General features: G+C 44.2%; 1 protein-coding gene across 1 annotated transcript in view; it reads right to left on the reverse strand.

Annotated features, from left to right (window-relative positions):
* Positions 1–3,712: 3,712 nt before the first annotated feature.
* YWHAG (tyrosine 3-monooxygenase/tryptophan 5-monooxygenase activation protein gamma) overlaps positions 3,713–23,437 on the reverse strand; it is a 29,244-nt gene continuing 9,519 nt past the window's right edge. The window contains exon 2 of the mRNA XM_039243514.1: positions 3,713–7,189. Within this exon, the coding sequence (XP_039099445.1) occupies positions 6,533–7,189 (657 nt within the window). The 3' untranslated portion in view covers positions 3,713–6,532. The remainder of the gene's footprint in view (positions 7,190–23,437) is intronic.

Here is a 23,437-nt window from a genome sequence, read left to right on the forward strand (position 1 = left end):
TTTGAAATTTTTCAAAATAAAATGCTGGTGGTTCAGTGCCCCACCCAGCTACCATTTAAATGGGAGTTAAATCTTTAGAGTAACTTTTTTTTTTTTTACATTTATTTTTGAGAGTCAGAGACAGACCACAAGTGGGGGAGAGGCAGAGAGAGGGAGACACAGAAACCGAAACAGGCTCCAGGCTCTTGAGGTGTCAGCACAGAGCCCTACCTGGGGCTCAAACTCACAAACTAGTGAGATCATGACCTAAGCTGAAGTTAGACGCTTAACTGACTGAGCCACCCAGGCGCCCCTCAAGTAACTTTTCCCCACTAAGGTTTATTTTGAGAGAGAATGAGAGAGGACACAATCAGGGAAGAGGCAGAGAGGGAGAGAATCCCAGGCAGGCCCTCGCGCTAGTAACGTGGAGCCCAACCGGGGACTCAAACTCACAAACCCTGAGATCAGGACCTAACTGAAATCAAGAGTTGGATGCTTAATACAGTGAGCCACTCAGGTGCCCCTAAACGGGGTTTAAAGTACCCAAGTAATAAATACTTACTGGGACCACCAAATTTCAATTAGCCATATGTAAAATAACAAGGCAAAACCTTTTATGGACCAATAGTCATGACTGCTCAGAAGCAGAAATCCTTCCATCTCAAAGCCAGAGTCAACTCTACTGTCTGAAACTGAGCCAGATAAGGAAGGAGAGAGAACAGAGGTTCACCTCTAGGAAGAGGAAATGGGTGGCTGGGAAAAGGATGTGGGAGAGTGAGTTATTGATAAACCAGGGGTCACCAAACTACTGGCCAGATGGTAAACATGTTAAGTTTCATGGGCAATATACTGTCCCTTTGCACTTTTTTTTTTAACAACCCTTTTAAAATGGAAAACCATTCTTAGCTCAAAGGCAATACAATACAAAAGCCTGTTTTAGACCACACCCTTTTGTATTTTAATGTGCCTGTACCACCTTTGGATACAAAAGCCAAAAAATCAGGTAATGTACCCCCAATTTCCTGACTTTCCTCTCCCACAGGTGGATAACCGAATGCCACCTCAGAGTATTACTTAAAATGGGAAATCTTGACCCATTTGTCTTGCCAGGTATGGGTGAAGCACAAACACAAGATACCTACAAACTTGACCTGGTACTGAAGACTCTTGTCACCCCAACCAAGCCACTCTGGCCCCCGCCCCCTCTCTCCCTTACCACAGGTATCTGGTTAATTAGAGGTAGAGTTTGTGGCTGTTCAGATTCAACCATTTATCCCGATCCAAACCAGAACTGGAAAATTCAAACCAGCAGGCTAATTAGCAAGCTGGTATACCACATTCTAATGTTCTGATGAGGCTGGGTTACCACTTAATGTCAACTCCTAGAATTAGACCAGTGTTACCCAGGCTGGTTTTTAGCAGTCTGTTTCTCCAAGCTTGCATTGAGAACCGTACACCCAGGAGGCGGCAGCTGCCATTCTTAGTCACTCCGATCAGCCAGTGCGTGTCAACACGCAGTCTCAGCTGACCAGAGCAGAGGCCAACGCGTGTGGTAATTCCACATAAATAGAGTGCGGGAAAACTGCCCCAGCACTCAACAGCAACTTACTTGCGACACTGAAGTCCCCTGCCACTAAATCTCGTTGGACGGCCCTCCCGCCCCACCCTTGGAGTGGAAAATTCTGCTTTATGGATGCCCCAAGCAGAGCGGATCTACTCTTCATAACTGCTCTCCTACCCCTACCCGTTTGTTTAATTGCTTCACACGATCAGTTATTTTCTACATTCTGGAGTGCGTGGAGGAAGAGGATCTTGATCACTGGTGCCTTCGGTTCCTGGACTAGAACTTACTTGACCTTAACACTCTTATTTAAAAGGCCATCCACTTCAACTAATCCTTCTTTTTTTTCTTCCCAAATACTTCAGCTCAAAAAAATATCACAACAGACTGAGCGCAGGAGCAGATATAGAGAGCCCAGCTGACCTCTACTAAGAGATCAAGAAACTACAACAATGCTCCTGTTCTTTTGCGGGGGTGGGGTGGGACACAATTACTGTTCTTGAAATTGTCACTTAACATGTAATGGGGTTTTTATAAAACAAAGGAGTTATTTTTAGTATCTGGGGTTTGATACTCTTCAAAACTGGATAGAAATGAAGTAACAGACAGCATTCTCTCTCAAGAGAGATTTAAGTGTACGTCAAAGTACTCTGAACAAATTCCAGGCACTCATAATGGGAAGTTGCATAGAAGAAACAAGAGTGTAATGGCAGCACCTTCCAGGAGCTAACTCTTCTTTCTGATGAGCCTTGGGGAGCCCGTGACTTTAACCACGTTTGCTCTGATGATGCCCGCATCTCTACTGTCCGATTGGTAAGATGTCGTCTGATGGTCTATACCCTCAGTATCTCCTGCACTGAAAGAGCTCAGTCACCATGTGCTGAACTAAGATGCTAACTAAGAATGCTCAGTTTTAGTCTTCTGGGCTGAGCAAAAGCAGCCTGGTGTCAGTAGGCCAAGCTCAGGAAGGCCCAGGACTGGGGCTCTGACATCTTGGGAACTTGGGCACACACTAGCCACTTCGATTTCCACAGCTATGCCTACAGGGGCACTCTCAGGGTGGTTCTGAGTGACAAATGAGCCAACATGGGTGAATTCATCCAGCACATGGCAAAAACCTGGTTGCACAAATTGTTATTCCTAAAATGTGAATTCTGATTACTCAAAAAGTTAAAAAAAAAAAAAAAAAAAGATCCACCCTCCAGCACTCTGCTGGAGTGCACCCAAGCTGATGGGAGGAAAGCCGTTGTCCTGCCATTCTTCCTTCCTCTAGACAAATATCCCTCCCCAACCGTGATCAGGGCAAGACAGCACAACATACCCGGGGAGGCAGTTCACATGGTGGCCCCATTCTGACAGCTCCATCAGCAACACAGGCTATGGGAGCTCAAAGCACACCAACTATGGCTGCTGGCCACCTCAGAGGGGCTAAAACCACAAGACAATTTTACTTAATGAACATCTTTAAGTGTAAAGAACCACTTCATCTAAGATTTCAGGAGATCTCCAACAATACTGGGCACCTGAGATACTGAATCAGATACGGGACCCAGTTTTCATTCACACGCACACCACCCCCACCCCAAAGCTCGGAAGTTTTTTGTTTTGTTTTTTAATGTTTTTTATTTGTTTCTAGGAGAGAGAGAGACAGACAGTGTGAGCAGGGGAGGGTCAGTGAGAGAGGGAGTCACAGACTGAAACAGGCTCCAGGCTCTGAGCTGGCAGTCAGCACAGAGCCCGACGCGGGGCTCGAACCCACGAACCGCGAGATCATGACCTAAGTGAAAGTCGGACGCTTAACCGACTAAGCCACCCAGGTGCCCCTCGGAAGTTTTGTAATTTGCCCGCTTCCCAAAAGGGAGCCAGAATTCAAACTCAGGTCTGTGCTTCTCACAAATGATATACCCCCAGAAGGACCTTTAGAGATCTCCTTGAACATGCTCATTCTTGTAAGAGAAACAACGGAGGCTGAAAAGGTACAATGATTTTTCAAGGTCAGCAAACCCTGGTCTGACTCCCAGCTAGAGGCGCTTTCCAATACAGGCTTGTCCCTTGCCCCCAGTCCAACTTCACCCTTTGAGTGGAGAGGGGGGACAGAGCACCCACGTCCAAGCAAACCTTCAAAGGCAAAGCGAGATTAAACTCATTAAATAAAACTAAGTGCCACTGACATCAGATCTGTAAGTTTATTTGCTCAATGTACGACAGCTACATAATGACTCACATTTATGATATTCCATCACTGAGGAAAACTGCTAAGAATGGTCCGTGTGTGAAAGAATTCCTTAAGAGAAACACGGAGTTGGAAAAATAATCACTGATTAGACCTTAAAAATAGTTCACTGCATAACATGACAAAAAGCACAGAGGCTCATTCAGAGAACATATTCATTGTTCTCCTACACTGTAATAGTTATAATTTCACCATGACAAACACCAGACATTAAGATTAAGCTAACACTGGTGTTTCTTTTGCTCCCCCCCCACTTAAAAACAAAATATATAACTGCATGTCACTATAGCAACATCCAAAACAGATCAATTTGTTACGATCACTATTTGGTAGAGCAAACAGTACCCCCGAAAGGAAAAATTAAATTAAAAAAACTTTAAAAAATTTGAAGACTTAATTTTTTTGTCATAGGAATACATAACACCTACAGTATAAGTTAATAAATTTCAAGCTACTGTATAGAAATACAACACTAGCATGCACAATATTGTATCAATAGAGTAATGGAGGAGTAATCATTTCACTGGAGAGACAGTATCAGAGGCAAGTGCATTTCTTTAAAAATAAAGAAAAGAAAAGAAACCATTCAAGCTGCTTAAATATCAAGTCTCCCATCCCCTCTTCATTTTTAGCCCTCGGGTATAATTTTATCTTGCATTATTCTAAAAAGCAGCCAGAGCCAAAGCTGAAATTTGAAAGAAAAAATAGGTTTTGTAATTCCAGTAAATCATTTCCAAATGCTACAAGGAAGGACACAACACTGCTCACTGGACATGAAGATAAGTTAAGGAAAAGCCCCACCTACCCCCTCCCCCCACCCCCAATCTTTCCCCATCCATGGCATTGACTTTAGGCCCCAGTGATGGCACAAAAGCTGTACAGCTCTCTTCTAGGAGTTTACGGCTAGGGTTCAGTTAATTGGGACTTCTGCTCTAGCATATGGAGGAAACCTTCTAAGGAAAGTCACGCTGGAAAACTGTGCGATGCCACAGAGCATCAATTCGTCGTACTTCTGATCTTCACGGTCACCTGGATCCCGTCACACATACCCATTTCCTAACTGTTAAGTTCAATTTTGGTAACAGCAAAAGCAACGGTCAGTGTTTCCTCAATTATTACTCATACCTCTCCTTGATTAAATAAAACAAAGAAACAGACAAAACAAGCCTGGCGTCATTACCTGTCTTGGGAGTTCACACTGTTACCGATCTTCTAGAAAAGACTGAACACACACTCAACGGGTCATGTTTTCAGACAGTTTTTCCAAAATGAGAAATGAAGGACCGAAGGCTTACTGAAAACAAATTTGTGGAAACAGTAAGGTAGTTAAGTTTCCCTTCAATTTCAAATCATGCGTCAACCGCGCAAGAGAGAAAAGGACTCTCCAGCTTTGATGCTTTCGTTAAAAAGGAAAAAAAAAAAAAGTATATAGAAAAAGTTTTGGTCAAACAGGAGTTATTTATTATCCGAGGATGATTTTAGTTCATCTTCCTACAACAATTACTCGGGGAAGGAGTGTTTTCAGGGAGGAAAGACTGACATGCTTACGGAGGCTCCCCCAATTGGACAGAAATGTGTATGAATAGAAGAGCTCTTCCTTCTGGATTTTTCTACCGGTAAGCTTCTAGCACCTGAATTTTCACACACTGCACCGCAGACTCTCACAGGAGGACGGCCCAGCCTTTACAGCCCAACAGCGTCTCCACCCTCCTGGGCACCGCCAGCAGAAGGTACAGTGGGGAGCACTCAAGTGAAGAGTGAAATGGCAGCATGATCCCTGAGGAAGGAGCTGTGGCAGCTTAAAAATCAGGAGTTCTCTGAAAATATCAACACAATAAATGACATACAGACCTGAATTTTCTCGATTTTTGTGGTGTGTAACGTTTCTATTAAAGTGAGTAATCCATTTTTGTGGTGGATTGAAGTTAAGAGGAAAGAAAGACAAAAATCCCACAGCCACCTGCCAAGCACCTATTAACCAAAACCTAAAGTAGCCTGGATTCTCCTCAGGTGAGCCTTGTTGGCCTAGGAGACCGGGAACGGCAACACCAACCTGGGTAAAGGCTGACTAAGGATGGAAAGCCAAAAGAACTAGCAAAGAAAAACGCACAATCGATGGCTTGATGTTACATATGGCTGTCATGTAGAAATACTGTAAACTGCAATTTAGTGTTAATACTGTCAACTAATCAGAGACTTCGGAAAACTGGCGAGGCCTAAAACCACAAGGATAAATATACCTTCTGTCCCAAGTCTGTCAGTTTGGGATTTTAAACTATTCCCTGGCTGGTCGAGTGCACCCTGAAAAAAAAAAAAAAATGCACAGCTAAAAACAGATGAGCTAGGAAGTACCCAGAACTTAAGATTAAGAGCGTACGTACATACAAATCCTTACTGGAACCACAGAACTTCCTGAATGAGGGCCATTCCATTTTTCAGTTTTCTTTTTGACTCCAAACCCTACTCTCTGGCAATAAGTTAGACTCCAGACAGACAGCTCCACCTGCATTCAGCTACAGAACAGTCCGTACGCCAGTGTGAGGCTGCTATTCCAATACCAGCACAGCTAACCTGACTTTCCACTAGTGGTGTTTTGGCAAAAAACGTCAAAGAGGCGATCAAAGACAGGACAGGTCGTGGGCTTCTCCCTGGGAAGGTCGTCCCTCCCTTCCCCTCCCCCACCCGACCCCCCACTCATGGGAAAAAAATAAAGACTGCGGTAGGAGCATCAGCGTGCGCTGCCAGTCCACCTGGGGGCCTTAGTTGTTGCCTTCTCCGCCGTCGTCGTCTTGCTGGTCGCTCGTCCAGAGCGTTAGGTTGTCGCGGAGCAGCTGCATGATGAGAGTGGAGTCCTTGTAGGAGTCCTCATTCAGAGTGTCGAGCTCAGCGATGGCGTCGTCGAAAGCCGTCTTGGCCAAGTGGCATGCCTGCTCAGGGGCATTCTGGATCTCGTAGTAGAAAACGGAGTAGTTAAGAGCCAGGCCTAATCGAATGGGGTGAGTGGGCTGCATGTGCTCCTTGCTGATCTCGTGGGCTTCGCTGTAGGCCTTCTCTGAGGACTCCACGACGGTCGCCCTCTTCTCTCCAGTGGCTACTTCGGCCAGGTAGCGGTAATAGTCCCCTTTCATCTTCAGGTAGAACACTTTGCTCTCATACTGGGTCTCACTGCAATTCTTGATCAGGTAGTTATCCAGCAGGCTCAGCACATCCTGACACACTGCTTCCAACTCCTTCTCGATCTTCTCACGGTAAGCACGGACCATCTCTATCTTCTTCTCATTGCCATCTGCAGATGTCTTCTGCTCAATGCTACTAATGACCCTCCAGGAAGAGCGGCGGGCCCCAACTACATTCTTGTAGGCCACAGACAGGAGGTTTCTTTCTTCATTGGACAGTGGCTCGTTCAGCTCTGTCACCTATGAGGAGGAAACAATGAAGAGTTGTTATGGTCCAGATGATGGCAGTGGATTAATCCTATCTTTGTGCCACTAAAACACAAACAGACCCGTTGGTTGATTAAAGTGATTAACAGACAAGAGAACAGAGGCTGGGGATGGAGGTGGAAGGAACAACGAAGAAGGAAAACACCGCGGCTCATCAGTGGTGCCTGAGCCCCTGCTTCCTCCCTGGAAAAGGACACATGCTTAGCACACAACTGTTCTGAAGAACGATCTGGTCAGACCCCTAGAGGACAAACCAGACTTTGATCTAAGTTGCAAAAGGTCAACAATCTCTCATGTAACATTACATACGTACCAAACCCTGGGGATTTTAAGCCCCAGGTTGATCTACCTCAACAGTTTTTTAGGAAATCAGACTGACCCTCTCCTTCTCACCTCATCCTGTCTACTCGGTTCCATCCCTCTTCAGGGAGAATACTGGGAGTCAACTTCAAGGTGACATTTGAGAAACGGGGAGGCTTTCCTGCTCTTGTGTTAAGACCGTGTGAATTACAAACCTCAGAAGGGAAATCAAAACCAGGGGCATGGGACTGAGTCTGGCCACAGAGATACGTCAGCAATTGGGAGAACACATACTTGTTGCAGTGTTTGGCCGAACACAACTGGCAATACGAAAGAATGGAGAGATGAGCAAGGTATTTCTAAGCTGGAGTGGCCAGTAGGAATTAATGCTTTTCTTTTCTTTCTTTCTTTTTTTTTTAATGTTTTATTTATTTCTAGGAGAGAGAGAGAGAGACAGCGTGAGCAGGGGAGGGTCAGAGAGAGAGGGAGTCACAGACTCTGAAACAGGCTCCAGGCACTGAGCTGGCAGTCAGCACAGAGCCCAATGCGGGGCTCAAACCCACGAACCGCGAGATCATGACCTAAGCGAAAGTCGGACGCTTAACCGACTAAGCCACCCAGGCGCCCCGGAATTAATGCTTTTCAACATGGGCATTTCTAAAAGTTCCGATCTTCATCATCCCAAAGATTAACCACACTGAGGCAACTAAAGCAACATCACACCAATGATCTGTATTTTTAGGACCACCAAGCAACTCCTTATAATAAAAAAATTAAATCAAGTCAATAACACTACACTGGCTTGATTTATATTACCATAGCCAAGCCAAACACCATGGTCTGACAACCATGTGAAATAGAAAATTTTTACAAGTATAGGCCTTTTTATTCCTATTCAAAGGGCACATTTTTATTTGTCTGGCCATCATATCTAAACTGGTGTATATTAAGTCAATGGCTAAGCCACAATATCAGGAACCCTGGTTCACTCGCTATTTCATAAAGTCTTATAGAGGACTAGATACTTCGCTCGCCTTGTCCTGTCCTACCTGTGGCTCCAGTCAGGACATGTTAATTGCAACAAAACAAAACAAAAACTTCACACTTCTGCCGTTTGTTCTTCTTCCCCTCCCTGACATATTTATACAAGTGTCAAGAACCAAGTTAAGGGACGTCTGGGTGGCTCAGTCAGTTAAGCATCCAACTTCGGCTCAAGTTACGATCTCCCAGCTCGTGTGTCTGAAGCCCGCCTAGGGCTCTGTGCTGACAGCTCAGAGCCTGGAGCCTGATTAGATTCTGGGTCTCCCTCTCTGCCCCTCCCTAGCTTGCACTCTTTCTCAAAAATAAACATTAAAAAAAAAGGGGGGGGGCGCGCCTGGGTGGCTTAGTCGCTTAAGCGTCCGACTTTCTCTTAGGTCATGATCTTGCGGTTCGTGGGTTCGAGCCCCGCGTCGGGCTCTGTGCTGACTGCCAGCTCAGAGCCTGGAGCCTGTTTCAGAGACTGTGACTCCCTCTCTCTCTGACCCTCCCCTGCTCACGCTGTCTCTCTCTCCTAGAAATAAAACATAAAAAATAAAATAAAATAAAAAAGTTAATATCCTCTATGAAACCTTCCTCACCTCTCCTTCCACTCACAGTTAAAATTGGCCCCTCTCTCGAATCCTCACTGATCCGTGTATCAACCGTAGCATCTACGTAACATTTTATTATTTATAGACGTGAAGAGTGGGGAGGAGGACATAATCCAAAATGATATAGCAAAACTATTTTGAGGGGCTGGGATACGAAAGGACTTTTTCGTACATGTGACTCATTCACATTCAGTCTGTATGGCACTTTTATAAACTGGGAAGCAGGGAGGGTTACGCTTAGTGCAACTGGTTGTAGAAATTAAACAGTATCTCCGAGGAGATAACTAAAGCAGAACACAAACCAAATCATGTATGTTAGTTTACAGCAAGCAATTCATTCTTTGAAAGAATTAATCATGCTTTGTTCGCTAATTCCCACGAGATCAAGGAAATGATATTTACCCAAGTATTTCTTAAACTGATCGGCTTTTCTTATGTTACCCTTTTACTATGCATTATTGGTTCCCCACTATAATGCTGGAGAACAGGGTCTTCACCAGACATGGGCTACGTGAAACATGGAGTGAGAAGACAGGGTTTTTGTGCAGAAGGAAAAACCAGGACAGAGGAGCCTTCTGCTCCATGACCTCCGACCCACACCCCCCTGTGTAAACACTTCTCCAGAAAAGGCCGCTTATTCATCTCACATCCAATTCTTTATATATTCTAGGCTCTGGAGACACTATTCTCAGCCCACAGACCACACTGTTAACTCCTGCGGACTTCAGAGGCGTATGCAGCTAACCCATAAGGCTGGGGTTTTCCCACCATTTTACGAAGTGACCTTGGGGGCAAGCATTTCATCCCTCTGGGCACCAGATTTTTTCTTATCTGTTAAAATGAGATTTTTGCCTCTTTCATGTATCAGATGAAGGGTGACTGGGTGGCTCGTCAGTTTAGTGTCTGACTCTTGGTTTCCACTCAGGTTATGATCTCACAGTTCACGGGACTGAGCCCTGAGTCAGGCTCTGCCCTGGCGGCATAGAGACTGTTTGAGATTCTCTCTACCGCCACCCCCCTCTCTCAAAACATTAAAAAAATAATTTAAATTTCTTTCAAAATTAAAAAACAGTATCCGATGAATGATAAAATGCTCTTGACCCAGTAAAATGACAGAGAGAGGTGAGTAATTCCTTTTGAGAATGCCTGGAATAATTTCCCATTTAATTCTCAACATAAGAAGCCTCTAAATTTCTTACATAACAAGCTGCTAGTTTACATCCCTGTCTCGAGTATCGCTTCTCCATTTCATCCTGTTCTCTACTCAAAGCTGAAATTTCCTTAGCCACCTTACATCACTTTCTTGCCATAAACTTTAATATCATGGAGGCTGAAAAAAACCCTCCCCAGACTGGCTTTCAAACAAGCCTTTGTAAGCCTCAGGCGCGCAGACCATGGGACTCCAGCCTGTATATACTCCCTCTAGTGTCACCTGATAACTGTCTCCAATGCAAAAGCAGCCAGAGTGCCTAAGGCCATTGAGATCCAGTTCCGGCCTTTCCCCCTAAATCCTGCTGTCCTTATTTCCAGAGCCAGCAACTATTTAAAGCTCAAATGACCCCACCAGTACCCTATACTGTTAGGTCTCCTCCTGCTGCAAATGAGGTGCGGCTGCAGAGCCCGAAGGCAGCAATGTGTGCTTCTGTAAAGTTGGCACGGCTGCCTCAGACAACAGACAGACACATGGCGGTTATGAAAAATGGCAGGATCACCTTTAGATATAGTAACCCAACCACGTTTGGAACATACCCAGATGTCCTCTGCCACTGAAAAACTAAGTTGGAGGGAAAAACCTTTAACTCCCAAAAAGTCTGCTCAAAGGAAAGTTAAGGTTCTTCTAAGAGCCTTAAACAAGCATTTAAAAAATCCTTAAGATCGGGGCGCCTGGGTGGCTCAGTCGGTTAAGCATCCTACTTCAGCTCAGGTCATGATCTCACGGTTCGTGGGTCTGAGCCCCATGTCAGGCTCTGTGCTGACAGCTCAGAGCCTGGAGCCTGTTTCAGATTCTGTATCTCCCTCTCTCTCTGACCCTCCCCTGCTCATGCTGTCACTCTCTCAGAAATAAATAAAACATTAAAAAAAATTTTTTTTAAAGATCAAAAATGACTTGTGTGAGAACGAATCTGTGATTTTTACATTCAAAAAGAGATCCCAACCATACGAGTTTTAAAAGTCAAGACAACTTTTTAAAAGGAAAAAAAAAATCCTCATAGTGTCCAAAAAAAGGTTTAACCAAGACAGAATGAGCACTCAATGTGGGAAGATGAGAGATACGTATCATCTGGGAAGGGAGATAATTATTTTTCAAAACAGTCACTGAATTGTTTCTAAGAATGCAACACTTGTAAATATGGTCCCCAAAATATACTGTCACGGCTGTTGTAAAATGTAGAAAGTCTGTAGTCTCTGGCATGTCACATGTTCTGCCTAAAAACAAAATGAGGGGTGCCTGGGTGGCTCAGGTGGTTAAGCGTCTGACTGCAACTAGGGTCATGATCGAATGGTTCATGAGTTCGAGCCCCGCGTCAGGCTCTGTGCTGACAGCTAGCTCAGAGCCTGGAGCCTGCTTCAGATGCCATTGTCTCCCTCTCTCTCTGACCCTCCCCTGCTCACACTGTCTCTCAGAAATGAATATAACATTAAAAAAAAAAAAAAAAGTTTCTGTCTTCTCAACTCCTAGGATACTAGCCCAAGTTCAAATGTCTTTTAGTGAGTTCAAGATAAACAGAGGAGTAAAAAGACCCAAAAAATCTGTTATTCTCAGTTTAAGAACTATAACTCCCCAAATCCCAGCTGCTAAGGAATCAGATATTAATTAGTGTCAACTGTTCTCCCCTAAGAGTTGATGCAGAGACTTTTCAGCCAAAGATCAGCAACCCTCAAGATTCATGGAAAGCTATTTAGAGGACTTTCTGACCCCAAGATTCAGAGCATTGAGTCATTTACAAATTTCCTCAACTTTTCTATAAAGAACCTGAAATTGTAATGAACACGTCAAAATCTTTAAAAACTTGAAATGAGGCTTACTTTATTTAAAATCTATTTCTATTGGGGTGTCTGGGTAGCTCGGTTGAGTGTGCCCAGCTTCCACTCAGGTCATGATCGCACAGTTTGTGGGTTTGAGCCCTGGGTCCGGCTCTGTGCTGATAGCTCAGAGCTTGGAGCGTGCTTTGGATTCTGTGTCTGTCTCCCTCTCTCCCTCTGCCTCTTCCCTGCCTGTGCTCTCAAGAAAAATGGACAAATAACATCAATTTCTATCTTGCAGAAGCTTATATAGAAGTTATATAAGACATCCTGATTTAAGAAAGCTGAAAATCTCCAGAAAGAAACTACTGAGTTCACATCCCAAAAAATAAGACAGAAGGGATGAACAGGTGGAGAAAAGGATGTTTAGGGCAAGAAAACTATTCTGTATGATACTCTAATGGTGAGTAAATGTCATTACAGCCTTGTCAAAATCCAGAGAACATGTATCACGGGGAATGAACCCACTGACTGTAGGTTTAGGCCCGATGACTCTAACAGACCACTCAAAGATGTTGACAGTGTGGGGCACTGTGAGGGCAGGTAGGGGGCATATGGGAACTCTGTGCTTTCCACTCAATTTTGCTGTGAACCTGAAACTGCTCTTAAAAAAAAAAAAAAAGTCTATTAAATAAAAGAAAGAAAACAAGAGGGCTAGCAGACACTAGGTATAACATTTGGCCCATCTTGCTTTTTTAGGGCCCCTAGCTGTGGAATACTAATCACCCAGGAATGCTCAAGAGGAAATGAAAAAGATATACACAGTGACTGCTACATAGTAACATCCTACACCAGAAACAGAAAATAAGGTGACAACGTGCAGGGTGGGGGGTCAGCGTCCATGTAACAGACAGTGTCTATATGCTGTCCAGACGGAAGAATAAACCACTGGAAAGAAACACTTTCAAGTGTTCTGCTTGAAAACAGAACGAATCCCGGATGACCCGTCTACTAAGTAACTACAAAAACTTACAAAATAACCTGAAGCCATGTCTCACCTATCTGAGTAAAACGCCTTAAACTTTATAGTGTGTGTGGAAGAGTTAACTTGAGACTGCAGTCTTTATTTACTTGTTTGTTTATTGAGACAGAGCATGAGCGGGAGAGAGGCAGAGAGAGAGACAGAGACACAAAATCTGAAACAGGCTCCAGACTCTGAGCTGTCAGCACAGAACCCGACGCGGGCTCAAATCCACAGACTGTGTGATCACGACCTGAGCCGAAGTTGGATACTTAACCTACTGAGTCACCCAGGCACCCTGAGACTGCTATCTTTAGAAAGGTCTGCAGGGGAGGCGCCTGGGTGGCTCAGTTGTTTAAGCGGCCGACTCTGGCTCAGGTCATAATCTCGTGGTCCATGGGTTTGAGCCCTGCTTTGGGCTCTGTGCTGACAGCTCAGAGCGTGGAGCCTGTTTCAGATTCTGTCTCCCTCCCTCTCTGCCCCTCCCCAGCTCATGCTCGGTCTCTCTCTGTCTCAAAAAATAAACGTTAAAAAAAATGACCAAAAAAATGAAATAAAAAAATAGAAAGGTCTGCGGGCAAAGCTGATCCCTGGCTGGCGTCTGAGAACTTGAATTTTGGAAGTGTTCCCATCATTCCCAGCTAAGAATGGCTCCTTGTCCCTAAGCTGTTTGCACACAAACAATGTGGTTTATGGTAAACACCTGTTTTCCTTCCAGGAGTCTTCATTTTTGGTATGTGCGAGGCAGGAAGTACCTATGTGACTAGCCCTCGTAAAGCCCTTGGTCACTGAATCTCTTCTGAAACTCCCTGGCAGACACCATTTCACACACACACACACACACACACACACACACACACACACACACACGAGTTCCCTGGGGAAGAGGACTCTGGAAAGCTTGCATTTGGTTTACTCTTTGCTCCCAGGCACTTTTTTCCTTTGCTGATTTAGCTTTGTATCGCTTCACTGTAATAAATCACAGCCCTGAGCACAACTGTATGCTGATTCCTAGCACACCATTGACTGGGGGAGGGGAGGAAATTTGGGGACCAGCAATATATTCATTCTAGAAAACTTGATAGAACACGACAAGGAAAATGTACTGAAAAGCCACACATCAGATACTCCATCAGACATTTGTTGAGCATCTATCTAGCACGCATCCGACGCCACCACTCTGTATAGACAGAAAACAGACAACCCGGAGGAGGCACACACTTCTTCACTTGAGGTCACCAGTCACACAGGTGGATCTTCGAGAGAAGCACTCCGCCTGGACAGTTTAGAGGGGATGTTAATCACAAAGTACCATCAGCTAGGCTTTAAAAAAAAATCTAACAAACCCAGCAGCAACCACCCTGGATGAACACTGTGCAGAAGGCAAACACTTCAGGAAGAGGAACATCCTACAAGAGTCACGGAACTCCCTATTCATCAGGGCCAACTGCAAGGTCTCAGGTGACAGGAGAGCTGGCCAAGCACCGGGGCTTTTCTGACAGCCACCAAGACCCAAGTTTTTTTCATGACTCTACAGTGGCCGACATCACGCTCACTCTACAGGTGTGAGGCAGACATGCGACGGCACAGCAGAGATGGGACACAAACGTGGGCCCAGTGGTTTCCAACCCTGAATTCTTTCTCTGGCGATATAAACATTGCTAACACATCGCAGAAAAGGGCCACTTTCTCTAACACAGACCTCCTAAAAAAGAATTTCAGACCAACCAGCAACTTGAAAAAGGAGTAAAAGGAATGGAGAGTTGAGGGAAAGGGAAATAATAAGCAGAGTACCCAACCCTCATTCATTATGAATGTTCGTTTTTTTCTTCTATCAGACAGGCAACACCTAAAGTCAGATGACTTGGGAAGGTGACAGCGTGGGTAAATAGCACTCCCTCATGGTGGGAAACTATAAACTGACACAACATTTACTGGAGGGTAATCTCGAAAGGACTATCAAAATTACAAATGTTTAACAACCTTTGACTCTGCAATCCCCCCATTTTTTTTAAAGTAAGCTCTCTATATATCCGACATGGGGACTTGAACTCACAGCCCCAAAATCAAGAGTTGCATACTCTACCAACTGAGCCAGCCAGGCGACCCTCTGCAATTCCCTTTCTCGAAACTGATTCATTGCGTTATTGCTAAATAATTGCTAAAGTCTAGAACCACCTAAATGGTCTTAAATTAAGAGGCTACTTAGATTAAGACACATCCATACAGTGGAATTCTTAGACAGCCATTCAAAAAGTATTTGTGTAGGTCGCTCAGCTGGTCAAGTGGCTGACTTCAGCTCAGATCATGATCTTGCAGTTCATGAGTTTGAGCCCTGCATAGGGGTCTATCTTGACAGCTCAGAGTCTCGAGCCTGCTTTGAATTCTTTATCTCCCTCTCTCTCTCTGTCCCCAGCCCCCCTCATGCTGTCTCTCACTCTCGAAAAAAAAAAAGTATCTGTGCATTCCTCAGTGTACTTTCTAGAAAGCTCTGAAAACAGTGGCTGGGAGACAGTCAAGATTGAGATGGTTGAATTTTGACCTGTTACAGTACCTATTCAAACCAACCTGCTCCACAATTTACCCTATTATTAATCCTATCTACAATTAAAGTTTAAAGTCAATTTTGAAAAACAAGTTAAAAAAAAAAAAAAAAGGCCAAAGCCAGTAATTTTAAATAAGCAAGTTTATTGATATAAATAGCTAACCCAGGGGCGCCTGGGTGGCTTAGTCAGTTAAGCGTCCGACTTTCGCTTAGGTCATGATCTCGCGGTTCGTGGGTTTGAGCCCCGCGTCGGGCTCTGTGCTGACTGCCAGCTCAGAGCCTGGAGCCTATTTCAGAGTCTGTGTCTCCTTCTCTCTCTGACCCTCCCCTGCTCACGCTCTCTCTCTCTCTCTCCTAGAAATAAATAAAAAATGAAAAAAAAAATAGCTAACCCAAACCTACATCTGCGTTGTGCTCGCTACCCCACACCTACCAAAAACAACTTTTTTCCATTCACTTTAGTTGTGTAAAAATCTTTCACTGTATCTTTATAAAGATTAGGACCAATATAAAGAATGTATACTGTAGATTTCAGCGTTGTCTCATTAAACCAATTATTAATTCATGTTTTCCCAGTCTATTCCCTACATAATCTTTTTTAAATCCAACATTTTTTTTTAATTTAAAAAAAAAAAAAAGTATTTTGGGGGGCACCTGAGTGGCTCTGTCGGTTTAGCGTTTGACATCAGCCCAGGTCATGATCTTGCAGTTTGTGAGTTCAAGCCCCATGTCAGGCTCTGTGCTGACAGCTCAGAGCCTGGAGCCTGCTTCCGATTCTGTGTCTCCCTCTCTCTCTGCCCCTACCCTGCTCATGCTCTATCTCTCAAAAATAAACAACCATTAAAAACAATTTAAAAGTTTTAATGTTTATTTTTAAGGGGGGAGGGGGCACAGAGTACAGGTGGGAGAAGGGGCAGAGAGAGACGGAGACAGAATTCAAAGCAGGCTCCAGGTTCTCAGCTGTCAGCAGACAGCCTGATGTGGGACTCGAACTCACGAACCATGAGACAAATGTTTAACTGACTACTCCCTATATAATCTTAAGGTTTCCAAGTGTCACTCTCTTTCTCATAGTTATACTTCCTATACTTGTAATCACATCTTACTGCATGCACAAGGGCAATGTTACTATTGAGGACCATAGGCATCTTTGTTTGGATTTTAATTTAATGGAATATTTCCAGTGTTTCATTCTTAAATACTGACTTTTGCTTTAAAAGAGAGTTCTCTACGATCTTAAGTATCCATCTATTCCGTATCTTTCTAAGTAACTTCTGTCATATCAGAAACAGGTTCTTCACCAAATTGTAATTTCTCTTTTGATCCTCCAGATAACTCTTTATGACTCAGTATTATTATTCCCATTTTAAAGGTAGGAAAATTAAGGCTCAGAGCCCAAGAATGGAACCCATACCTAATGGCTCAAAATCCTATATACCTTCCACTATAGGACTTGTTCTTAACCGAGGAGGGGGAGGGGGAAGCTTTTTGTAAAATATGCCCCCAAGCAGCCCTCTACCCCTTGAAGATTCACTCTCATGTGAGGGGCACCTGGGTGGCTCAGTCGGTTAAGCGTCGGACTTTGGCTCAAGTCATGATCTCACAGTCCGTGGGTTCGAGCCCCATGTCGGGCTCCGTGCTGACAGCTCAGAGCCTGGAGCCTGTTTCAGATTCTGTGTCTCCCTCTCTCCCTCTCTCTGCCCCTCCCCAGCTCATACTCTCTCTGTCTCAAAAATAAATGTTTAAAAAAAAAGATTCACTCTCATGTGGAACCCATACTTACCTATTTTTCCAGGTTAAGAATCACAGCACGACGTTCCTCAAAATGTGGAGTTACCACTTGACCCAGCAATTCCACCCTTTCATCAGTATATATGAGACAAAGGCCAACATAATGTCCACACAAAAACTTCTAAATAAATGTTCATAGCAGCACTAGTCAAAACAGCCCCTGAGTGGAAACAATCTAAATGTCAACTGGGGAGCAGACGAAATTAAATGCAGTATTATCCCAATAACGGAACAGGGACATAGGCTACAACATGGAGGATCCTGGAAACACCATGCCAAACGAAAGAAGCCTGTCACAAAAGACCACATACTGTAGGTTTCCAGTTCTAGGAAATGTCCCAAAAGGCAAATCTCTAGAAACACAAAATAGACTGGTGGTAGCTTAGGGCTCAGGGTTTTGAGGGTAGGGGAGTAGGCAATGACTCCCAATGAGTACAGGGTTTCTTTGTAGGGAATGACAGTATTTTTTTTTTTTAATGTTTTATTTATTTCTGAGAGAGAGAGAGACACTGTGAGCAGGGGAGGGTCAGATAGGGAGGGAGATACAGAATCTGAAGCAGGCTCCAGGCTCTGAGCAAGCAGTCAGCACAGAGCCTGACGCAGGGCTCGAACCCATGAACTGTGAGATCATGACCTGAGCCGAAGTCGGCCGCTTAACCAACTGAGCCACCCAGGCGCCCCGACAATATTTACTCTAGGACTCAGATGCTGGTGCCAGTTACACAACCCTGAACATGCTAAAAAAAACAGATGAAGGGCGCCTAGGTAGCTCAGTTGGTTAAGTGTCAGACTCAGGCTCAGATCATTTCATGGTCTGGGAGTTCAAGCCCCACCATCAGGCTCTGGACTAGCTCAGAGCCTGGAGCCTGCTTCATTCGGATTCCGGTCTCCTGTCTCTCTGCCCTCCCCTGCTCACGCACTCGCTCTCTCTGAAAAATAAACATTAAAAAACATTAAAACAAGAAACACTTAATTGTACACTTTCAATGGATGACTGTATAGTAGGTGGATTTTACCTCAATAAAGCTATAAAAATAAAACTGCTGCACTGTATCATAGTCTACACAGCACTTTCACACATACCAGCAATTAAACATTAACTCACATGTGTCTGAGGAGTTCAGAATTCCAAATACTTTGTGCTTTGTAATACATGGGCTATACAAAGAAAAATAACTATAACAGAGCACAAACCTCGAGTATTAATTCTCCTCAAAACAGGAACAAGAGTACTGTTATCTTTATTACTCGGGTACACTTAGGCAAATCTGAAAAGGGCTAAGAAATGTACATTCCCTACCATAAGTATTTTTCATTATTATAATAAGCATCCAATCCAGCCACTAGGGGAGGGAAATGCCATGGAGAGAAACACACTAAGATTACTTAACTTCCCGAAACACAGATAATCCACACAAATAGCAAAGCAGAGCTCCTTTTACTCTCACAGATGGAGTGGACGTCTTCTACCTTCCACCTGCACGCTTTCCATAAGAACTCAGCCTAAACCCACCTTCAGAGATGAACTTCTTCATGTTGAAACCTAGTCATCTCTCCTACAACTGCCTTAAGAACTGTATCTTTTGGGGCCAGAATCAATTCCTCATACAGGTGAAGAGAGCCTTCCTACCTCTGAATCTTGCCTGCTTACTATTTCTATGATCTAGATACAACTCCCCTACTCATCCTCTCTTCCACCAGATAGACTCCTTTGTCCCTGCCCTTCAGCCTGCTACTCAGAATACATGGACTGCAAGCTTCAGAAAACAAGTGAGCTAATATTTATAACTCCTGCTTTCATGACAGATCTGTGTTTTGGTGGGGGAGGGGGAACTCTCCCAGCTGAAAATGAAACAAACTGGTGTGTATGAAAGTACATTATAAACTATGGTAGTTTCTTGAAAACCGTTCTACTGAGATTTTATCTACTGGGCAAAGGCCAGGGATGCTACTGCACGCTGTACAATACACAGAACAGCCCTCCTACCGGAGATATCAATATTCAGGTCATGATGCTCACATTCTTCCTCATACCACACACTTCTGTGCTCTCATGCTTTTCCAACCACCTAAACACACTTCCAGAACCCATAAAGAAAAAAATCTCCATATATCCTTCAGGTCCTAATTCAAATACTACATACACTTCCTGGAAAATTTTCAGGCAGCTATAATCACTGCTTACTCTGTGTAACTTTTACCTTGCATCTTTTATACTGTTTTCTTTTTTTAAATTTTCATTTATTTATTTTGGGGGGGGGTGGGCAAGGGCAGGAGAACACAGAAGAGACAGGGAGGGAGACAGAGAAATCTCAAGCAGGCTTCGTGCTGTCAGTGCAGAGTCTAACACAAGGCTCAAACTCATGAGCTGTGTGATCATGACCTGAGTGGAAATCAAAAGTCACACACTTAACCAACTGAGCCACCCAGGTGCCCCAATATGCTGCCCATTCCTAATGCCTTGTACCATTAATTGTTTACCTTTCCTTTCCCCAGAAAGACTGAAGTCCTTAAGGGGCAGGTACCGCCTTCCACGCACCAGTGAATCACCATGGTACCTAACAGTCACTCCTGAATGTTTAAATGACATGAATCTACACATAATGTATCAAGCCCAGACTGTCTGCAAAAGTGGCAATAATAATTCTTGCCAACCCCGTACACATCCTTCCTTTTCACTAGAAATTTGTAGTTTCTACTATGAAGAAATGGAATATAGTTATCCACCACTATAGGCTGCGCTCGGTCATGTGACTTGCATTAACTAGTGGAATATTAGCAAGTATGAGGCAAGCAAAGGCCTGAAAAGTGCTCGTGAGTCAGGAAGAGCTTGCTGCTGAGAAACTTCCGTGGCCACTGTAGTTTCATCCAGCCACACGGGCTGGCCTAGCCGACCAACAGAATTGTGAAGAATACGAAATCTTTGTCATGGGTCATTTGGCATGAACAAAAAGTAATTTATATAGTTGTTTTAATACTATTATCTTGCACTGTTAAATTCTGCATAAATTAACTTCTGAAAATCAATCAGACTGAATTCCTACTGCGATCTCAATTAACACCCTAGGTCTCTTTTCCCCTAACAGGTGTTACTGGTAAGTGCCATCTGCACCACATGTAATAATGAAAAGCTGAATTTGGGGGCCAAAATGCAAGAGGTTAAGCAAAAAAATAAGGCCATTTGATTCCACCCACTGCTCCAGTCTGATCTCACTTTCTAACAATTAGGACATTTGTCAAAACTTTTGCTCTGTAGCCCCACATACGAGGAAAACACCTGACCCGAATGTCTTGAAAAAAATTCAGATATACGTATTCCAGTGTTCCCTTGGCTGGTAGTCAAATAACCCTATTCTAAAAAGTAATTCAATTCAGAATCAGTTAAAAATTAAACAGCTTCTTCTATAAACCCATACAGACTCTTCTTTACAATAATTTCCGGTTTTAGGCCTTTTCTTTGCTTCTACAACTTCTCTTGGAATCAATGTCATGTTCACTTTCGTTGGCATTGTTCACCTATGTCCAGATCTCTGGTTCCACATCCATAATCCAAGGCTACTCCCCCAAATCCATTACAAACAGTAGTTCAACTATCTCATCAAATCTGACAGCTTCTCACCCAAACCACACCTGACCTCCTTGTTCAGAACCACTTTATTTTTTACGTTTAAATTGTATTTGTTTTTACATTTTAAAAGTATAATTTAATCTAATTTTTCACATACTTATTTATTTTGAGAAGGAGAAAGAGCACAAGTGGGGGAGGGGGAAGGGGAGGGAAAGCTAGAACGCTGTCAGCATGGAGCCTGATGTGGGGCTCAATCCAGTGAATCATGAGATCATGACCTGAGCCGAAATCAAGAGTTGGACGCTTAACCGACTGAGCCACCCAGAAGCTCCAGAATCACTTGCTTTTTTTTTTAAAGTTTACTTTACTCATTTTGAGAGAGAGCGCAAGCCAGGGAGGGGCAGAGACTGGAGAGAGACCCCTAGAATCATTCACTTCTAAAATCAAACTCTTACAACCCCCAAGAATACAAGTCCTCATTACCACCTACTAGCACTCCCTCTGTGCATTCGAACCTCATCCTTTCTCTTCCCCTTCAATCTTTATTCCCTTCTTCTAAGATTCATCAATTCAATTGTTTTTGTATGAATATATACTTTCCTATGCCTTGTCCTTCTGTTCCATTAGCGCTCAAGCATCCAAATGCACAATCCAACCACTCATTTTTATTCTTATACCCAAAACCGAAGCGAGTAGAGACAGGGAGACGAGACACGCACCAAGAGAAGACCCTCTGCGCTAACTGCCTAACGATCCTTGCTTACTACCGCCTCTTTGCACAGAAAAGTGGCCACTAGGCAGGCAGATTCGAAGGCCTTTTCTTTATTTCTTTAATGTTTTTAAAAAATTTATTTCTGAGAGAGAGAGACAGCATGAGCGGAGGAGGGTCAGAGAGAGAGGGAGACACAGAATCCGAAGCAGGCTCCAGGCTCTGAGCTAGCTGTTAGCACAGAACCCAATGCGAGGCTCAAACCCACGAACCATGAGATCATGACCTGAGCCGAAGTCAGACGCTTAACCAACTTAGCCACCCAGGAGGCCCTCCAAGGCCTTTTCTTAGCAAACAACTTCTGCTATCACTGCCTCTTCCCTGTGCGCCAACTACATGTTTCTTCCCTCCATGTGGCCAGTGGTTGGTCACTCTCCCCTGTATGTTCCCTCCTCCCCTCCTGCTCTTTCTCAGTAACATAAACCCAAGTTCAGGGGGAAAGTAAGTGATGCCTTTTAATCTCATTTTTTCCCCCATCTTTTTATTTCCTACAAAATCAAGCTTCAGAAAGCAAGTCTATCTCTCTTAGCATTTCCTCACCTTTCATTCACTCCCCACCTGACTACCCCTGCACCCATCTAAAAAGCCCCCATTTCATGTCCCCAGCCAATGTTCGCTTATGTCTTCAACTTTTTTTTAACCATTTTTATTCATTTTGTGAGATGAGACAGAGTGCAAGCACGGGAGGGGCAGAGAGGGAGGAAGACACAGAATCTGAAGCGGACTCCAGGCTCTGAGCTGTAAGCACAAAGCCTGACGTGGGGCTCCAACTCACAAACCAGGAATCATGACCTGAGCTGAAGTCGGAGGCTTAACTGACCAAGCCACCCAGGCGATCCAAGAGTCCAACTCTTGATTTCGGCTCAGGTCATGATCTCACAGTTCATAGGATTGAGCCCCAAGTCCAGCTCTGTGCTGATGGTGTGGAGCCTGCTTGGAATTCTCTCTCTGCCCCTCCCCTGCTTATTCTCTCTCAAAAAAAATAAAAACATTTAACATCTAAAACACACACACACGTTTACTCATGCTTAGCCTGTGCGAGGCACTGCTCTAAGTGCTCTTCATATATTATCTTGTAGCCATTACCTTTTATCTACCTCCACTTAAATGCTTCCCCAAACTGAGGAGGACAAGTGAATTCCTCTTCATTTTTCCTTCCTCTTTCTTGTTCTATTTCCAGCCATCAAATTCTCTCTGAAGGAGGGGAACCCAGACAAGGAGATCTGCCCTCACTCTCCTGGTCTGGGCCCCCCTCCTTCAGACCGGACCTCCTACAATACTGTAATTAGTCTCCCTTCCTTGGCCTCCCTTCCTTGGCCTCACTCTCCTTGTCAGTTTCCAAATCTCTCCAGGCCGAAAACCAGATCAAGATCCTCTTCTGCCTTACAATCCTTCAAAGACTCTCCAAGAGCATAAAGAAAGAACTCAAACTCCACAAGGCCCTTCAATGCACTGGTCCCTACTTACCTCTTTGGACTCCCTTGCTGATATTCCTCAAATGCACACGACCGCAGCAACCAACAGGGAATAAATGAAGCCTGCACCACGCTCTGCTCCTGTGCATTCTGAACCTACACATGCTATGCCCTCTATCAGGACAGTCCTTCCACCACACGTCCCCCCCCCCCCCCC

The sequence above is a fragment of the Hyaena hyaena genome, unplaced genomic scaffold, assembly GCF_003009895.1.
Source record: "Hyaena hyaena isolate Hyena2069 unplaced genomic scaffold, ASM300989v1 scaffold_228, whole genome shotgun sequence".
Taxonomy (NCBI): Eukaryota; Metazoa; Chordata; class Mammalia; order Carnivora; family Hyaenidae; genus Hyaena; species Hyaena hyaena.